General features: G+C 41.3%; 1 protein-coding gene across 7 annotated transcripts in view; it reads left to right on the top strand.

Annotated features, from left to right (window-relative positions):
- LOC137352259 (eukaryotic translation initiation factor 4 gamma 3-like) overlaps positions 1-18,292 on the top strand; it is a 436,424-nt gene that overhangs the window by 218,298 nt on the left and 199,834 nt on the right. For 6 of the 7 annotated variants that reach the window (XM_068017538.1, XM_068017532.1, XM_068017537.1 and 3 more), the window contains 4 exons: positions 521-629; positions 4,681-4,734; positions 13,163-13,260; positions 17,667-17,792. In XM_068017538.1, coding sequence (XP_067873639.1) covers positions 521-629; positions 4,681-4,734; positions 13,163-13,260; positions 17,667-17,792 — 387 coding nt within the window. The remainder of the gene's footprint in view (positions 1-520; positions 630-4,680; positions 4,735-13,162; positions 13,261-17,666; positions 17,793-18,292) is intronic. The other variant, XM_068017536.1, reaches the window with a different exon arrangement.

The following is an 18,292-nucleotide window of genomic DNA, read 5'->3' as shown; positions in this document are numbered from 1 at the left end:
AGAAATTCTGTCTGATGTCACCCCTATGCTATAAAGGCATGGTGTATAAAAAGTTTCACAATGTTATAATCTGTCAATAGGCAATTGTGGTTTGTTCTGCTGGTAAGTGAGCCTTGTTACCCTCCCCGCTTCATGAAATGATCCTCAGCTTTGAGGTAAGCTACCTAATGAAATATAAGAAATGGCAACTGGCTGCAAATCACTAGTGAAACAGCTCGTTTTGGTTCTTGAATCTGTGCTAACAGTGATCTGAAACATATACTCTGTCTTTAGCTCAAGGCTTTTATGTAGATTAGTGGACTTTGGTTTCAAGGTGTTATTGAGTGGTGAGCCCTGTCACAAAGAAACATAGCAAGACTTACAGTACCAAATGGTAGGCCTGCAGTTGTTCCAAGTAATGTGACAATATGCTTTTCAAGAAACTCAGGTGAAACTTGTTTTTCAGACTGCAGAGTTCAAAATTATGTTGGGAAAGCATGACTTGCCCTATAACTAATTTTTCTTTTTGCTGTCATGACAGTTCCGCCCCAGTGCAACTCCATACATGGGGCCCCCCCAGCAGTATTCTGTCCAGCCACCTCCTGGTCCATTCTATTCAGGACCGGGTCCCGGTGACTTCACTACATATGGTAAGTGTTACGTTACGAACAGTGCTTACTTTTATCTTTTAAATAACAATAAATGTTCTGCTTTTATTTCTGGCTCTTTCAATTAATTGTTTTTAAACATGTTTTTACATTTCGTTGTATCTCAGTTATTGTTTAAAACATTCTAGTGTGCTGTGAACCAAGTTGAATATTGAATGATAAATGTACCTCAAAGACACCTATTTTTTAACTGTGCCTTGCAAACTTTGTTGTGAAAATATGAAAACTCAGCAGGACTGATTGTTGTTCTGTCTTTGTAAAATTAAAATGGTTGTTCCACTTCTTCCTTGATATGGGCTGTAGATTTTGCCATTCCAAAATTGGATTATTATTTGTTCAGTCGATTGGACAATGCCATTGAGGCTGCATTTATTGCCATCTCTAGTTACCCTAAGAGTATGGGCTTCTTTCTGCAATCTTTTTACGCATGATCATTTCAAGAAGGCTTTAACTGTTAGCCACGTAGCGTAAGACTAGAGTTGCATGTACAGCAGCCCTGGTACAACAGTGGACCAGTTGGATTTTTACAGAACTCCAGCAGTTTTCGCGGGTCTTTTATTTTACTGGTGTCAGCCCACAAATTTACCTGATTCAGTGAATTCAGTTTCATAATTTACCATGGTGGGATTTGAATTCACAACTTGTAAGTTGCTAATCTAGTACCATATTCATTAAGAACCTGTAGCAAGGATTTTGAGTTGTACCACTTCTGGTGAAGTTAATAGTGGTTACATGTCTGTCACTAGTGATACCGGTGAGAGCAACGAGAAAATATTGCACAAGCAGTGCATTGATGCATCATTAAACCATATTGTTTCAAGTGCTATTTTTCCTGTGCATTTTAGTAACAATACATCTTTTAGATTACTTTTGCGATCAGAACATTACTTTCAGAGGACTGGAGAGCATGTGCAATTTAAAATTTTTGTGCAAATTACAGTACACTGCAGAGTTTCAAAAGTGGTGTTGCCACACTTAATGACACTGCTGATCGAGATTTGCTGTAAAGGCATGTAATTTGCATACAATATTTGTAATTGCACATTCCATAGCCTTCTGAAGATAATTCATGCTGTTTCTACAGAATATCTTAAAAACTACAGTGCTACTTGTCATTGTTCAGGTAAATGTGATGATTGGCGCCTGCTGTGTTGCTGCCAGCTGAAATATTCTAATTGCACAAGCAATCTAGAGGTGCCCAGTGACACCTAACAAAACAAAATCACTTACAAGTCTTATTGCTGCTTGTGAGTTATGTGGCCTGTTACCTAATTTTCAGTAAGCCACAGTGTATGGTCTGGTTCTCCAACAACACTTTTAGTGAGCAAAGTGGAGAATAATGGATATCTGTACGTGATGGCCAGGCATTCAAATCATATAAGATTGCAGGTAGATATTCTCATTCAAGCAGTTGCAGTCTTGAATCATGCCATGGTGTTTAGTTTTTTTGTAATCTATATTATGAATCTTGCAGGCTGATTTTATTCTATGTTGGATGTTTTTGCCAACATCAGCTGTTTGTGCACCCAACGTGTGATACCCATGCTACAAGATTGCTTGTGACCTAATCACTGCCAAGCTATTGAGATGGTTACTGAGAAATACGTTCACAAAAATGCTCTTGCGAGGATAATTAATACCCTTGTGACTTTCAAAGCTGTAATATCAGAAAGGTTCAGGTGACGGATGAAAGATATGAACTGCTTATAAGTCAGCTGAAGTCCAAAATTAATGTTCAAATCATTTCCATTTGTTTTAGAAAGTACATTTATTTCACCAGACCCATATTGAATGTCCTGTTATATATCTAAACTGAAATGTAGAACAATGTATACCTTTACTTTAATTACTTTGAGGTTTTATTCAATTTTAAAGTGTATTTAGTTGATTTTTCTTATCTGTTTTAAGCTGAGATGAAGAACCTGAAACTGATTTAAGCCTTTGAGCCTGCACTCAAATGTTTATGAACACTTGGATGGAGAATTTTTCCAAGATCCAACAATCCTTAAACCAAAAGCAGATCCAGGGAAATCCCTGTCTTCCAGGGGTCACTGTTTCACCTTATGTTGTGATGCTGTGGGAAGGAAAATAACTTCACTCATCAAGCAAGTCAAATGTTGGGAGCAAATTAATCAATGTAAAAAAATAATCCTGAGAGTGTCAAATCTGCATTTGATACACTTAGTTTTGATTAAACATTATTTCTGCTTACTCTGTTATACTCTTCCCTAATCTCTGACCTTTCCCCCTATTTAATTTAACTTATCTATCTTTAATATTAATAAAAAAATTAAAACTAAGTTAGAAATCTACCATTTTTGGGGTTGGCAACCTTCAGAGGCTGAAAAGTGCTTTGAAGGGAAGTTTTTTTTAATATAAAACAAAAACCCTGAATAGAAAACTAAGATTGATACAACCTCTAATGCAGGGTAAAAGTGAAATGGGCCATGCTGAGTGTTGAGAAATCTAGTTAGCAGTCTGGAGCCCAGCTGTACCCTGGAAGAATTTATATTCTTTCCCATTCTAATTCATTAAACCATCTGTTCTGTCTCATTTCCAAAGGTTACCAAAGTATTATTGTACATTTTTGGCCATTTAGGTCAAAGGTAAACCAATAAGTCTCTCTTGTATTGTGCAACCGGATAACTAGTTGTACCAAAAATCTTGAACTTAGTGTGACCAATGAAAGTAGCCACTGTCGTAAGAGAAGCGTCCAAGCTGGTAGCTTATTTGAGACTCTTTTAATCATATCGTCCCAGGAAAGCAGGTTTCTAATGGAGACTGGCAATCTCTGTTTGCCACTCCTGAATTTGTTGTTCCTGGGAAAAATCCTCACCATGAAAGGGTAACTAAAGACCCAGTGGCAGTTCACAGGGATCCAAGAAATATGGTTCTCTGAGACACTAGGGTGCTCTAAAAGTAATAGAGTGGGAAAACTGCAAGTCTGTATCCATCTGACTTCTGGGGAGCTTGGCATAGCTTCTCAACGCTTATTGCACACAACTTCAATCTGCAGAATGTTGGAGACACAGAATTCTTGCTGCACAGTGGTAGAATGCAATTTAATCTGTGATCTTTTATCTGGGAAAGTAGCAGGAAATTTTCTACGGTGAAGTGAAGACAATAGTCATAGATGCCCAGTGGCACTTTTGTCCAATTTCTAAGAAGTGGCCGAGGCACAAGCAATAAATATATATATAAATATATATATATATATATATATATATATATATATATATATATATATATATATATATATATATATATAAAGGCCTTGATCTCTACCATAAAAAAAAAATCCTCTTACCTTTGCAGATGTGCATTGTAACTAGTCCAGGACAGAAAGTAAATTTTCTCTCAACTATACTCAGTGGATGAGAGAATTGAAGTCTCTGCTTCTTAAGAATTATTGGGAAGTTCAAAAAGTTTCCAAAGGTTGTATCGAATAATAGATAACTAGTGTTGATGTCCATTGCAAAAATTTAATGTCATCCTGTTTCAATTTTGGACTTTTACTGTGCAAGTAATGCTATCATTACCATAATTGCAAGCTTAGTGGCAGTGAGGCCTGCCTTAGACACCTGAAACAATTCTTATGTGGTCACAATGTTATACCATCCATTTATACCAAATCAGCCAGCTCTCTGTTGACAAGCTACTTTCTGTTTCCACCCCACCCCTGTCCTTGACCCAGTTTCCCTGGATCCTGCACTGAGGACAGATAGGTAGATAGACATCTTGATCCCAAGGCCTGTGCCAATACCATGGTGAAACTTTAAAATAGTAGAAGGAAAGTAATTATCTGATCTTTGAATATTTGTCTGTAATATAAAAAATCAATATTTTTAAATAAAATGATATTTAAAAAAAGATTCACCCAGTAGTTGCTGGTATCATCACTGTTGCTCTTGCCACATTTCCAGGGCCAGGTGCTGAAATGTGATCTTTCTTTGCTTAGCCTTGGCTAAGCAATGAGCAGCAAAGAGTGTTGGGACCCGAGGCTAAACAAATTTATGTTCTGTTTCATGCCTAGCCTCAGAAACAAGGCGCAGAGGGTGGCCCCAATCAGGAGTTCAGCCACTGTGTGGTGAGTTTAAAAAAAGTCGCTTTCTTTTTTTTTAATATATATATTTCAATAGGCATGTATGTTTCAAGCAAATTATTGAAGAAAAACATTGTAGGGCTTCAACCATGATATATATAGTCATATTTTCCCTTTGTCCTCTTTAACACTTGTAATTCCAAGTGAAAAAACAGGCAGGTGACCTGTTTCTATCTTCTGCCTCCAGGCAGTGAGAGGGAGAGTTGGCTTTGGGAAGTTATCCCACCAAACCCTGGGCTACGCTTGGTACATCCCTACTGGATAGAGGGGTGGAGTTTGGGAACTTGTGGAGGTGAAAGTGCATTTTATTTTTCAAGTCATAGCATATTAGACCCTCAGGCACTTCGCTCCAAGCCATGGTTTTTGTGACTCCATGACCATGTAGCTTGCAACTGAATAGTTTGGATCACTGTATTAATGCAAACTTTTTACACATAATTGGCAGCATCTTTAGTAATTTCCTTCCGAACTGGTTTTTCCCACTTGCATTGCATCATTCATTGGTATCAGGATTCTCTTGGGTCGACTCCTCTTGTGCCAGAAAGAGCAATAAGTTGCAGTGAAGTTGTTTTATATCATTTAACACGTTCAATTATTTCATTTCTTAAACAGGGGACTTCTGGTAAGATAAAATACTTTGCCAAAGAGTGTTTATGTAGATTTGATATTTTCAGGACTGATGGAAGTGTTGCAGGAATTTGCGGTATCTGAAGGCAGGGATCTGAAATACTTGGTTCGCCCGTTCGTTTTTGTGCTTCAGTGCACTCCACAATAATTTGTTTTAGATGTCGTGTGGATACCTGAGTGTGCATCATTTTTCATTCCTTCTTTCTGCTCTCTTTCCTCGCTTACCTTCCTCTTTACCCTCTTTAGGCTTTTGTCAACATTCTTTTTCTCTCTGCGATTTTTACTTTTCTCTTGCTCCTGCCTGTGGTTCTTTCCTTCCCTTTTTGGTTCGAGTCCAGGGACAGTGGGTTGTCAGAGAGAGCTGAGGCGAATTTCAGAATGTAAATCTGTGATGGGATATAGGGTGGTACTGAATCAGTGGGCTTGGTGTGCCTTTAAATTCTGATTTGATGCTTCAGTCTTGGCTGAGGGTCCATCCAGTTTTATTGTAGTTATTTTTTGTAGTGGTTTGATACAACCGAGTAGCTTGCTCAGCTGTTGCGGAGGGCAGTTAAGAGTCAACCTTGCTTGTGTGGGTCTGGAGTCGCATATAGACAGACCGGGTAAGGACAGCAGACTTCCTTCCCGAAAGGGCATTAGTGAACCAGTTCACTTTTACTGCTACAAGCTTTTTTTCAAATTTCCAAGTTCTCATTGCCATGGCCTGATTTAAGAATGCAATCTCTGGATTACTAGTCCAGTATTCTAATTATTGCGCTGCTATATCATACACGGAACCGTAATTTAAAGTCTCATCCAAAAGACAGTAGCTTCGGTGCAGCACCCCTCATGGCTGCCCTGGAATGTGAGTTGAAACTCCTGGCACAGCGTATAAAACCACAACTTCCTCACCCACAGGTGACAGTGCTCTCATCCAAGCCAGGCTAGAGCACGCTTTTCTTTTTAAGAGTACATAGCAGGATGTGTGAAAAGCTGTCATGGCAGCTGTGTAGCTGCTGGAATAGTTTTTGTAAAATCTGGTTGGCTGTTTCCATCATGAAAATAGCCAATCAGTAATGACACTACAACAATGGTTCTGGGATCTGATAGGTTGAATTTTGCATGTTCGAGGAACTGTGGTCTGTGGTGTTTGATCCGTTAAAGTGAGGCTGTTGTGGTTCTATGTGATTAAACTGATTGCAACACTGCAGCTCCACGTCACCTGGATATATATTCACCCAAATACAATATTATAAATAAATACACACTAAGCTGGCAGTTCGAATGAGCTGAATAAGTTACTGTATGTAGTTAGGACGCTAAATGCTGTTGGTCAGGTTTTCAAGAGTGATAATTACAATGGTAGGGTACTTGCAACATACATTAATTACTCTCACTTCCATTCACAAAATTGCAAAAAACCTTGTTGTGTTCTGGCATTATCCTTCCAAGCAAAAGCCTTGGATTTTATGATGGCTTCTCAACAGGGGGTGGATCAACTGATATAAACTGTGAGCTGTCAGTTCCTCCGGAGGATCCTTCTGGTCATGAGTGTTAATTAGATGATGTTCAAACTGGGTGAATGCACAGCCGCATAGAGCCATGCTGGAGTCATACCTAGCACAAAGGAAGATGGTTGTGGTTGTTAGAGACCGATCCATCTCAGCTGCAGAACATCGCTGCAGGAGTTCCTCAGGACAGCATCCGAGGTCCAGCCAAATGCAGCTGCTTCATTATTACCTTCTCTCCATTAGAAGGTCAGAAGTTGGGATGTTCGGTGATGATTGTACAGTGTTCAGTACTATTCGCAACTCCTCAGGTAATGAAGCAGTCAGTGACTGCATGCAGCAAGACCTCGACAATACTCAGGCTTAGGCTGATAAGTGACAAGTAGCATTCATGCCACCCAAGTGCCAGGCGATGGCATGCCCAATAAGAGAGAATCAAACCACCACCTTTTGACATTCAACGACAATCCTGTCGTCTAATCCCCTAGCATCAACATCCTGGGATGACCATTGACCAGAAGCTTAAATGGACCAGCCACAGGTATTCTATGGTGAGTGACTCACCTCCTAACTCCCCTACGTCTTTCTGCCATCTACAAGGCTCAAGTCATTCGATGGAGTGCTTGCCACTTGCCTGGCTGAGTGCAGCTCCAACAATGCTCAAGAAACTTGCCACCATCCAGGACAAAGCAATCTCTTTCACTGGCATCCCATCTCTCTCTGGCTTCAGTGTGTACCATCAACAAGATACACTGCAGCAACTCACACCATCCTGACTTGGAAATATATCACTATTTCTTTATTGTCGGATCAAAATCCTGGAACTCCCTATCTAACAGCACTCTGGATGTACCTTCACTGTATGGACTACAGCGGTTTAAGAAGATGGCTCACCACCACCTTAAGGGATGTGCAGTAAATGCTAGTCTTGCCAGCAATGCTCACATCCCATAAATGAATAGAACAAAAACAAATCTGTTTAGTACTGAATTTTTTCTGCTGGGCATATCCCAGTTGGCATTCCATGGCTAGGAAACCTGTTGGTTTGCAGAATTTCTGTTGAGGCACTTGCTGATAGCAGCTAACGACTTTTCCACTGTGAATGAAGACCTGAAACAATTCATCTTTCAGGGAAAAAAAGCAATAATTGCAGATTTCTTGGGCAGTTATTTGAAAGCATTACCTTGATCTTTCTGCTGGGTTTATCTTTTAAGTGTAAAGTGGGTGTCACTGAGAAAAAAGTTAACTAATTTGAAATCTGTAGATGTAAATCAGTTCCCCAACCTTCCCTCATCCAAATGTTCTCCTTTCATCTCGGCAATGGTGACTTGTATATATTCCACAAGAACTGGCAACTCTTTTGTACCACATTGAAGTAGCTATTTTTCATACAAGACCAGATGGCAAGTATCAGCAAGATTTTTTTCCCCTGTCTTTCTCTGCTACCCCACCATGCCTTTGTCACTGCAGCCTGGGGATAAAAAGGCCAAGTGCCCTGCTGTTGCCTTCATTGAGGTTGGCTAACTTAGCAAAGATCAAGAATCAAACATTTGGTCTATTTGACTCTGGACCCCAAACAGTGAAGAATGAAACTAGACGCAGATCCTTTTCTTGTTGGTCAGTTTATTCAGAGTGCAGCATTACACATCTCTGCCTTCTGTTCACCCAACCCTTTGTGTCCAGCAGGCTCATTTTATATCCTTAATTGAACAATGCCCTTCAGCTGTTTACTTATAACATAATTAACCATTTACCTTCAATGTAATTAAACATTGTCATGGTGTAGTATGTTTACTCACTGAACCTTTTGGATAGAACATAGAACATAGAAAATACAGCACAGAACAGGCCCTTCGGCCCACGATGTTGTGCCGATCCTTTGTCCTCTGTCAAGGACAATTTAATCTATACCCCATCATTCTCCTTTATCCATATACCTATCTAAAAGCCGTTTGAAAGTCCCTAAAGTTTCTGACTCAACAACTTCCCCAGGCAAGGCATTCCATGCCCCGACCACTCTCTGGGTAAAGAACCTTCCCCTGACATCCCCCTTATATCTCCCACCCTTCACCTTAAATTTATGACCCCTTGTAACGCTTTGCTCCACCCGGGGAAAAAGTTTCTGACTGTCTACCCTATCTATTCCCCTGATCATCTTATAAACCTCTATCATGTCACCCCTCATCCTTCTCCGTTCTAATGAGAAGAGGCCTAGAATGTTCAGCCTTTCCTCGTAAGACTTATTCTCCATTCCAGGCAACATCCTGGTAAATCTCCTCTGCACCCTCTCCAAGGCTTCCACATCCTTCCTAAAATGAGGCGACCAGAACTGCACACAGTACTCCAAATGAGGCCTTACCAAGGTCCTGTACAGCTGCATCATCACCTCACGGCTCTTAAATTCAATCCCTCTGCTAATGAACGCTAACACCCCATATGCCTTCTTCACAGCCCTATCCACTTGAGTTGCAACTTTCAACGATCTATGCACATAGACCCCAAGGTCTCTCTGCTCCTCCACATGCCCAAGAACCCTACCGTTAACCCAGTATTTTGCATTCGTGTTTGTCCTTCCAAAATGGACGACCTCACACTTTTCAGGGTTAAACTCCATCTGCCACTTTTCAGCCCAGCACTGCAACCTATCCAAGTCCCTTTGCAGACGACAATAGCCCTCCTCGGTATCCACAACTCCACCAACCTTTGTATCATCTGCAAATTTACTGACCCACCCTTCGACTTCCTCATCCAAGTCGTTAATAAAAATCACAAACAGGAGAGGACCCAGAACTGATCCCTGTGGCACGCCACTGGTAACTGGGCTCCAGGCTGAGTATTTACCATCTAAGACCACTCTCTGCCTTCTATCAGTTAGCCAATTCTTAATCCAACTGGCCACATTCCCCACTATCCCATGCCTCCTGACTTTCTCCATAAGTCTACCATGGGGGACCTTATCAAATGCCTTACTAAAATCCATGTACACCACATCCACTGGTTTACCCTCATCCACTTGCTTGGTCACCTGCTCAAAGAATTCAATCAGGCTTGTGAGGCAAGACCTACCCCTCACAAAACCGTGCTGACTGTCCCGAATCAAGCAGTGTCTTTCCAGATGCTCAGAAATCCTATCCCTCAGCACCTTTTCCATCAACTTGCCTACCACCGAAGTAAGACTAACTGGCCTGTAATTCCCAGGGTTGTTCCTATTCCCTTTCTTGAACAGGGGCACAACATTTGCCACCCTCCAATCACCTGGTACCACCCCCGTCAACAGAGAAGATGAAAAGATCATTGCCAGCGGCTCTGCAATTTCATCCCTTGCTTCCCATAACATCCTTGGATATACCCCGTCAGGCCCGGGAGACTTGTCTATCTTCAAGTTATTCAAAAACCCCAACACATCTTCCCTCCTAACGAGCACTTCCTCGAGCTTACCAGTCTGTTTCACACCGTCCTCTTCAGTAATACACCCCTTCTCATTCGTAAATACCGAAGAGAAGTACTCATTCAAAACCTCACTTATCACTTCCGGCTCAACACACAGTCTCCCGCTATTGTCCTTGACCGGACCTACGGTCCCCCTAGTCATCCTCATATTTCTGACATACGCGTAAAAGGCCTTGGGGTTTTCTTTTATCCTACCCGCCAAGCATTTTTCATGCCCTCTCTTAGCTCTCCTAATCCCTTTCTTCAGATCCTTCCTGGCCATCTTGTATCCCTCCAGAGCTATGCCTGTGCCCTTTTTCCTCAACCTTATATACGCATCCTTCTTCTTCCTAACAAGACTCTCAACCTCTCTTGTCAACCACGGTTCCCTCACATGACCATCCCTTCCCTGTCTGACAGGGACATGCTTATCAATGGCCCCTACTATCTGCTCCTTGAAAAAGTTCCACATTTCGACCGTGCCCTTCCCTGCCAGCATATGCTCCCAACTTATGCTCCTCAGTTCCTGCCTGACAGCATCATATCTACCCTTCCCCCAATTGTAAACCTTGCCCTGATAGAAGTGAGAATTTTGCAGGAATCACTTTTGAAGATTAATAAGCTACTTTCTGTGAAAACAAAACATAGGCTGAATATTCTTAGCTGTAATTTTAGGTTCTATACGATGTGCATGGACAAAGGCTCTATCTTGATGGGTGAAATTGCTCAATAGTGGGGGATGGTGGTTATCTAAAGCTGTATTTCTAGCACAATGCGTGGCTGTGAGCTGGTATCAGTGAGAATACATTGCCATGCATCAACTGGTCGTGTCAGGGAGGTTCAGAGGTCAGACTTGGCAAAGAATGAGCTGCTGTGGCTAGGTGCCAAGGTTTAGAAAATCCTGTAAGTTGCATCATTGTGTGAAGGCGATCAGTTTTGTACAGTCGCTGATGCGGCCATTCTCCCTGTATGCAATTAATGTTGAAATGGCAATCACTGACTTAGTGTCCCAATAGTAACACACAGCTCTTGATTTTATGTGCGCATGCATTGTTCTGAATGTGGACGTATAGTGTCCTCACACATGTGAGTGGTTAGTATTTGCAGCTTAATACGAAATGCAAAGACTGGTAAGTAGTGTAGCTGTAGAGGGAGGTCAGTGATGCTTGTAATACTCTGATCTGAATCTTGATTGCTGTGAACATACTGATCCAAGTGGATAATTTTTCCATTCTCATTGGATCATAGAAACATAGAAGAAACATCAAGATTTTGTAACTCCATCTGCAATAGTCCGGCAAGTCTGTAGTATAGGCTGATCTCCTGGTTTAAAAATGCCTGTCGATGAGGGAAGACAGGGTTGGATGAAGAGAGAAAATAATTGGTGTGGGAAGTGAGCAAATAGTTAAAGGAAGAAAGGTGCACCTATTCCCATTGAACATAAAGAAATGGCCCACGGTGTTTCACTGGGAGAAAATGGGTGGGAGCTGTCATACCGTGACTGGATTTCAAATGCTTTTGCTGCAGTGTGATTGTGTAGGTTTTTATTGGTGGAATGTGATTGTTGTGAAAATTAAGTAAGATTTTACTTAATGTTTGAATCTAGCAAAAAGAAAATAACTAATTAGATGAGGAGCACTGAGATGGTCAGAGCTGGGTTTCAGTATTTCCCCTGTGACCCTTTTTATGTTAAATTTCTTTCCTCTCAACCCGTTCTGCTAATTAAGCGGGCGTATCCTGTGTCTATAGATGTTTCTCACCATCATTTTGTACTGTTGCCCCAACTGACCCTGAGCTGTAATTGCTTCCACTTGTGGCTCTTTTGTCCAAAAAATACAAAGAGTGTTTGTAGTGTTGTCTTACATTTTATGCATTACATTCAGGGCCCCATGAATTCTGCAATACCCAAAAGCTAATTTCTGTAACCAGCCCCACCAAATTATGCAGCAAGGGAATGTAGGTTCTGTGGCTTGTTACTAAATTTCCTACACATTTATGTTTTTAAAGTGAGATAACAGCAATTTTGTCTTTCTTTAACAAGAAAAGCACATGGGTATAGATTACAGTGTTTGTAGTGCAAACTTATAGCCCCCAGTGAGGGCGAGAGCGGGAGCTGACCCAGAGACTGCTGCAGCAGTCCCACTTACCGACAGCTACCCTCCAGCCATCAGTCAGTGCCTTCAGCAACCAGCCAGCCCATACTTTGCTCAGTCCCACCAGCAGCTAGAGTTTTAATTAAAAATAGACTTTTGCAGCTAAATAACCTTACAGCTGCAGTGGGGCGACACTGATCAAAGATTACCGTCCTTTACATCTTTGCATTCATCAGTTCTGAAATTATTCCTGTGGTTTTAAGCACACTGCCCCACCTAGCTGTGAAACTACTTCATCTTTTATGCTTACTGACCCAGCCACAAGTTTGTAATTGTATATTTGAGGTAAAGACAAACCAATAACAACTCACTAAACAGCAATACCACCAGAGTAAGAATGGAAGGAATACGGCTGGGCACCAGATATAGCCTGCTTCTGATTCTGTGGCAGGGATAGTTTCCATGCCCATTTAATCACGAAGCACTGGGGGCCCTAATTACAATACACAACATTCCACTTTTGTGCCCCTTATCTACAGCGGGCATCTCAGCACTGCTTGTTCGTTTTCAGCGTCATCCTGATGTGAACAGGCTTCTGAGTTCTGTGCATCTAGAGGACTGTGGCCCCTGCAATTGAATTCTCGTGATAACTTAAAACCAAAATGTGCCTCATTTTGTCACTCTAAAGCATGTGAAATTTAGAAAGTCCAAAAGTTTCCTTCCATCAAGATTGCCGAGCAAAGATGATGAACTCTAATTTGCTTTTTCTTTCACCAGCACCATCCTATTACAGTCAACCTGTGTATTCGCCGTCTGCACCTTTGATAGTGCCTACACAACCACCACCACCTCCAACAAAGAGGGAAAAGAAAACGGTATGGCAAGCCGATGTGCTGTTTCCTTTGTACTTTCTGTAGATGATACTGAACGTATATAGATGAGTGAAATTGTGATTTAATTCATAATCTGCCAGTTGGAGCTGTCTTAACATGTCTTTGGGAAATTTGTTCGGCCATTTAGTTATGCATTTAGTGTTGAATGTGTAAATGAAATTTTAATATGCAGTTGATATAGGTTGGATTTGTCAATTTTAAAGCATCCAATTCCCCTGTACTCTCCATTTCTCAAGTTCAAGAAACACGCCCAGTTTTGTAGAAGCAGTGCAGTCATGGCAGTGCCGAGTCTGCTGGCTCCTGTACACAAATTGGGGGCATTTAAAAGAAGTGTAATCACCTCACTTTTGTGAAGGTATCAGTATCTGTGAAGGAAGGGGACGAGTATTGTAACCAGGTAAGTGATTTGAAGGAGAGGGAGGATGTTGTATTGCTCTACATGGTAGAAGTTAGTTGCTACCTGCATACCCAGGCTTGTAATAGAATTAGCCTGTCTGTTGAGTGACCTCCCCACCACCTTTGTTTTGGTATAGTTGATTTTGCCTTTTGAAATATTTCCACAAAGTCGACATTCTCCATCATTTTAGTGTGGCATTTAATCACCATTCGAAGTGGGGCAGACAAAGACAGATATAACCACCCTGGGCATCCATGAGAACTGTGGGCCATTAGCAGCAGAATTATAGACCACCACACTTTGAGATCATGTTCCACCACATCCCTTACACCCCCCATCACCATCAAGCCATGGACCAGGCCTAGTTCATTATAGAGTATTGAAGAGCATACCAAAAGCAACACCAAACATACCTTAGCTTCAGTAAGCAATTATCTTATTCTACCACACAAAAGCACTACCAAAAGCAGTAGGCTATAGTCAGTTTAGTGATCCCACAACCAATGGATCAGAGTAAACCATCTAACTTATGAGCGCAGGAGGCTTCATAAACATCCCCACCCTCAACAGTTGTGGAGCTCTGCATGTGAGTACAAGAAACAAAGCTGAAGTATCTTCAGTCAAAAGTGCCAAATGGACAACCTTGCTCAGCCATCTCCTGAGGTGCCCACCATCATTTTTGCCAATGTCCAACCAGTTTAGTTCATTCTGTGTCATAGAGATGCAGCTAAGTGAACTAGATGGAGAAAAGGCTTTGGCCCTGACGACATCTTGGCTGTCGTGCTGAAGACTTGTGCACCGGCCCAGCTGCTTCTTTAGCCAAGATGTGGTACTGACATCTATCCAACAATGTAGGTAAATTATCTCAATATGTCATACCAATCATCAGGATAACCTAACCCAGCCAATTACTGCCCTATCAGCTGCTTCCCAATCGCCAGTAAAGTGATGGATGGAGTCTTCAGTAGCGCTATAAAGTGACACCTACTCACTAATGGTCAGTTTGGGGTCTGCCAGTTAGCTTGCTTCTGATCTCATCACACCCTTTATCCAAACATGGACGCTCAATCTGAATGACGGAGGAGAAGTGAAAATAGCTACTCTTAACATCAACATAGCATTCATCCTAGTAAGACACCAAGGAGCCCCAGGAACGAGATCAGTGGGCGTCAAAAGGAAAGCTCTCCAGTGGCTAACCATACATGACTGGAAGATAGGGGTGATTGCCAGAAGCTATTCATTGCAGCTCTGAAACATCATTGCAGGACTTCTTCAAAGCCGTATCACCAGCCCAACTATTTTCAACAATCTTCCTTCTGTTAGAAGGGCCTCAGATGGTGCTGTCCCCTGACTATTCTAGTACTTCGTTACATTCATAACTCTTGATAATGAAGCAACCTACAGCAGGGAATTTTCATCACATTAATGCCAGATAATGGCCATCCCAAACAAGCGAAAACCCAATCATCTCCCCTGATCTTCAGTGCCCCACCATCAACGTTTTTGAGGTCATCATCGACTGGAAGCTTAACTGAACCAGCCTCATCAGCATCATGGCTACAGCAGCAGGGCAGAGGCTGGATACTTTGCAACGAGCGGCCAACCTCCTGATGCCTCAAACCCTCCATTCACAAGATTAACCAGGTGTAAGATGCAATGTTCACTGGATGGGTGCATCTGCAACAGCACTTGAAGCTCAGCATTATCAAGGGCACAGCAATTCACTTGATTGATGGCCTATCCAATGTACTTTAGATCCACCTTCTCTAACACTGGCACATTATGACTAGTGTAAGCTATCTGCAGGATGCACTACAGCAAAGCACGAAGGTAACTTTAAAATTGCCTTTGTCGCTCTTGTGACCTTTGCCACCAAAAAGGACAAGAGCAGCAATACTGTGAGAGCACCATCTAAAAATTATTTTCCAATTTTCTCTCACTCCTGGCTTGGGTTCATTGCTGAGTGAATAGCCTGGAGTTCCCTATCTATTACCATCGTAATAACAACATGACCACAAGGACAGCAGCAATTCAGCAAACCAGGAGAAGGTTTACCATCACCACCTCATGGCAATTACAGATGAGCAATAAGAGGCTTGCTGGTGTCACCCAAACCCTGAGAATAAATGAAAAACACAGTGCTCGATACAGATCATGAATTCAGAAGAGTTATAATAAATACGCTCCTTCTCAGATCTTTCAGTTTAGGAGTAGTTTGGGCCTCAGGCTCTAGACCCTAAATTGGGTGCTGTATGGCCGGCACAGACACAATGGGCCGAAGGGCCTGTTTCTGTGCTGTATAACTCTATGACATGTTCAGGGGTCAAAGTAATAGTTATTTGGAAAAAGTGAATAGATTCTTGCCATGTTAATTCTTTGGCACCCTGAAAATGTGCACATTGTTACACTGGTAGTGGTTATCAAGATTTTACAGTTTTGTAGTCATAAACTTGATTCTGGAATAAAATGAGCTGTACCTTGCTCAAGGTGCATATCTTGGCCTACTGTTGATTATTTAATGCTGCAAGGTTGTTTCGAGCTATGCCAATGTTATTTTTGTCCTGTTGAAAGTTGATGTGGATACTGCTGAGGCAGTGGTCTCTGAGGTTGGATTAGGGGTCTAATCCAGTGGAAGTATTTTCATTTCCCATAAAGGCAGTGAAGAACGGGAATTGAGTGATTATGAATTTTGCTCTAAATGTCATTTGTTATATATTTTTCAATCATTTGAAAGTTGGGGTTCAAATTGGGAGAACTGCTTAGATGGTCACAATTTTGCCAGGCTATTTGCTGATGCCTGACACAATTTTGTGGTGTTGCATTGAGCTGTTCTCTTGCAACTGTCTGTCTCACTGCACTTCACATGAACGGACTGTACGTGCCCAGTGAACCAGAAGCTGCAACTCTGCAGTTTCCTGCCACTGCAAAGACCTCATAACCTTTAGAACTCTCAAACCTAGATCACTAGTGCCTGCTGCATTTTATTTCCGTCCAAGCAATTCCAGAGAACAGCATATCAACACATTGCATTACAACTGTGATTAGATTCCGAATTTGCTAACTAAATTCATTTATAGAAATTAAACAAGTAGGATGTATGCAGAACACATGCTTATGTACAATGGCAGTGGTAATGGCCTGAGCTTTTACAAGTGCGCTATGCTCCCAAGTAACTATGGCAAAAGTTTCCCTACCAATTCTGGAGTATCCACCAACACTTGTTTTTGGTTTTGGACCATCCTGTTTAAAATGCTTTTGTAGTTCATTGTCTCTTGTGCACACATGTTGCTGTTCTTCCAAAGTCTTCCTAACTCAACTGACACACTGATGCTATTTGGAACCCTCAGACAAAGGCCACCTTTCTTGAAGCCAAATATGCTAGGGATGGTTGGCCATCTTCAACCTTCCATTGCTTCAGCTTTACATTTACACAGAGGATAATGTACTATATATTAATAGCAACGCTAGTTTGGCTAGCCTCTATCCAATTTGCTGATAATATATGGCATTTATCAAAGTCAGGGTTTTAGACTTTACTTGTCTTAAATTGATCTGAAGCGTCATCCAAGAAAGCTAATCTAGCAATGTTCCAGGGCCTGTATACTGCAGTTATTACTTTATATTTCTACTTGTTCAGTGCGTTCTTACTACTTGTACAGCCTGTGTGTTTAAGTTGTGCCCATAGTGTTGAAACAGCTTTTGGTAGTATGTTGCCAAGTGCCGAACATTATTAACATTAAAAGAAATTGACATTCCGCACTCTTTTTTAAGAATAAAGAGCATTGCAGAATATTTTTAATATGAAAGCCCTTTGGGGTGCTTTCTTAGCATTAAAGCTGGTGAAATTATTATATTTTGTTTGATATCTCTCAGTGGTAGATCAAGGAAACATTTCAGTGTCATTTAGAAAGTCAAAACATTAAAAACGAAGTGTTGTATAATGGTCAGTCTGTAACAACAGTTTGATACTTTGTTGGTTTCTCTTCTGCAGATTAGAATCCGTGATCCAAACCAGGGAGGCAAGGATATCACTGAAGAAATATTGTCAGGAGGAGGTGGAAGCAGGAATCCTACGCCACCTGTAGTGAGGCCAAACTCCACTCCCACTCCACCTCAGGTAGTTAGAAAATATCTGACTTTTTTTTAACATAACTAAACAGCATTCAGTATAAGCTAGCTGTTTGTTAAAAGTTGACAGTTGTACAGAATTTTTTGGGTTACTCCATGTTAGGTTCATTCTAACATATATCAGAGGGGATGTTTACCAACTTATACAAATACCTAAGGGCACAGAGATTTGAACTCCAGACAATACTTTTGATATGTCTATCTTATGGTAATGCAAAGCAAATTTAGGATAGATGTTAAAGTCCTTCTTTCAGAGGGTGGTTAACAGCTGGGATAAGCAAGGAAAGAGTGGTTACAGCCAAGAAATTGGATTTAATTAAGAAACAGTTAGATGCTGCAATGAGAAGGTGGAAGGATTAGTGTTCTGAAAAAATGACATCAAATGTGCTAAAGGGCCATCTTCACCCCAACTTATTTTTTGATCATTTGCAATCTTTCTAATAGATAAGCATATGGCCATTGCATACTAGGTGGGAGCTAATTATAGAG

The sequence above is a fragment of the Heterodontus francisci genome, chromosome 37 (assembly GCF_036365525.1).
Source record: "Heterodontus francisci isolate sHetFra1 chromosome 37, sHetFra1.hap1, whole genome shotgun sequence".
NCBI lineage: Eukaryota > Metazoa > Chordata > Chondrichthyes > Heterodontiformes > Heterodontidae > Heterodontus > Heterodontus francisci.
This window is presented reverse-complemented; position numbering and strand designations above follow the sequence as displayed.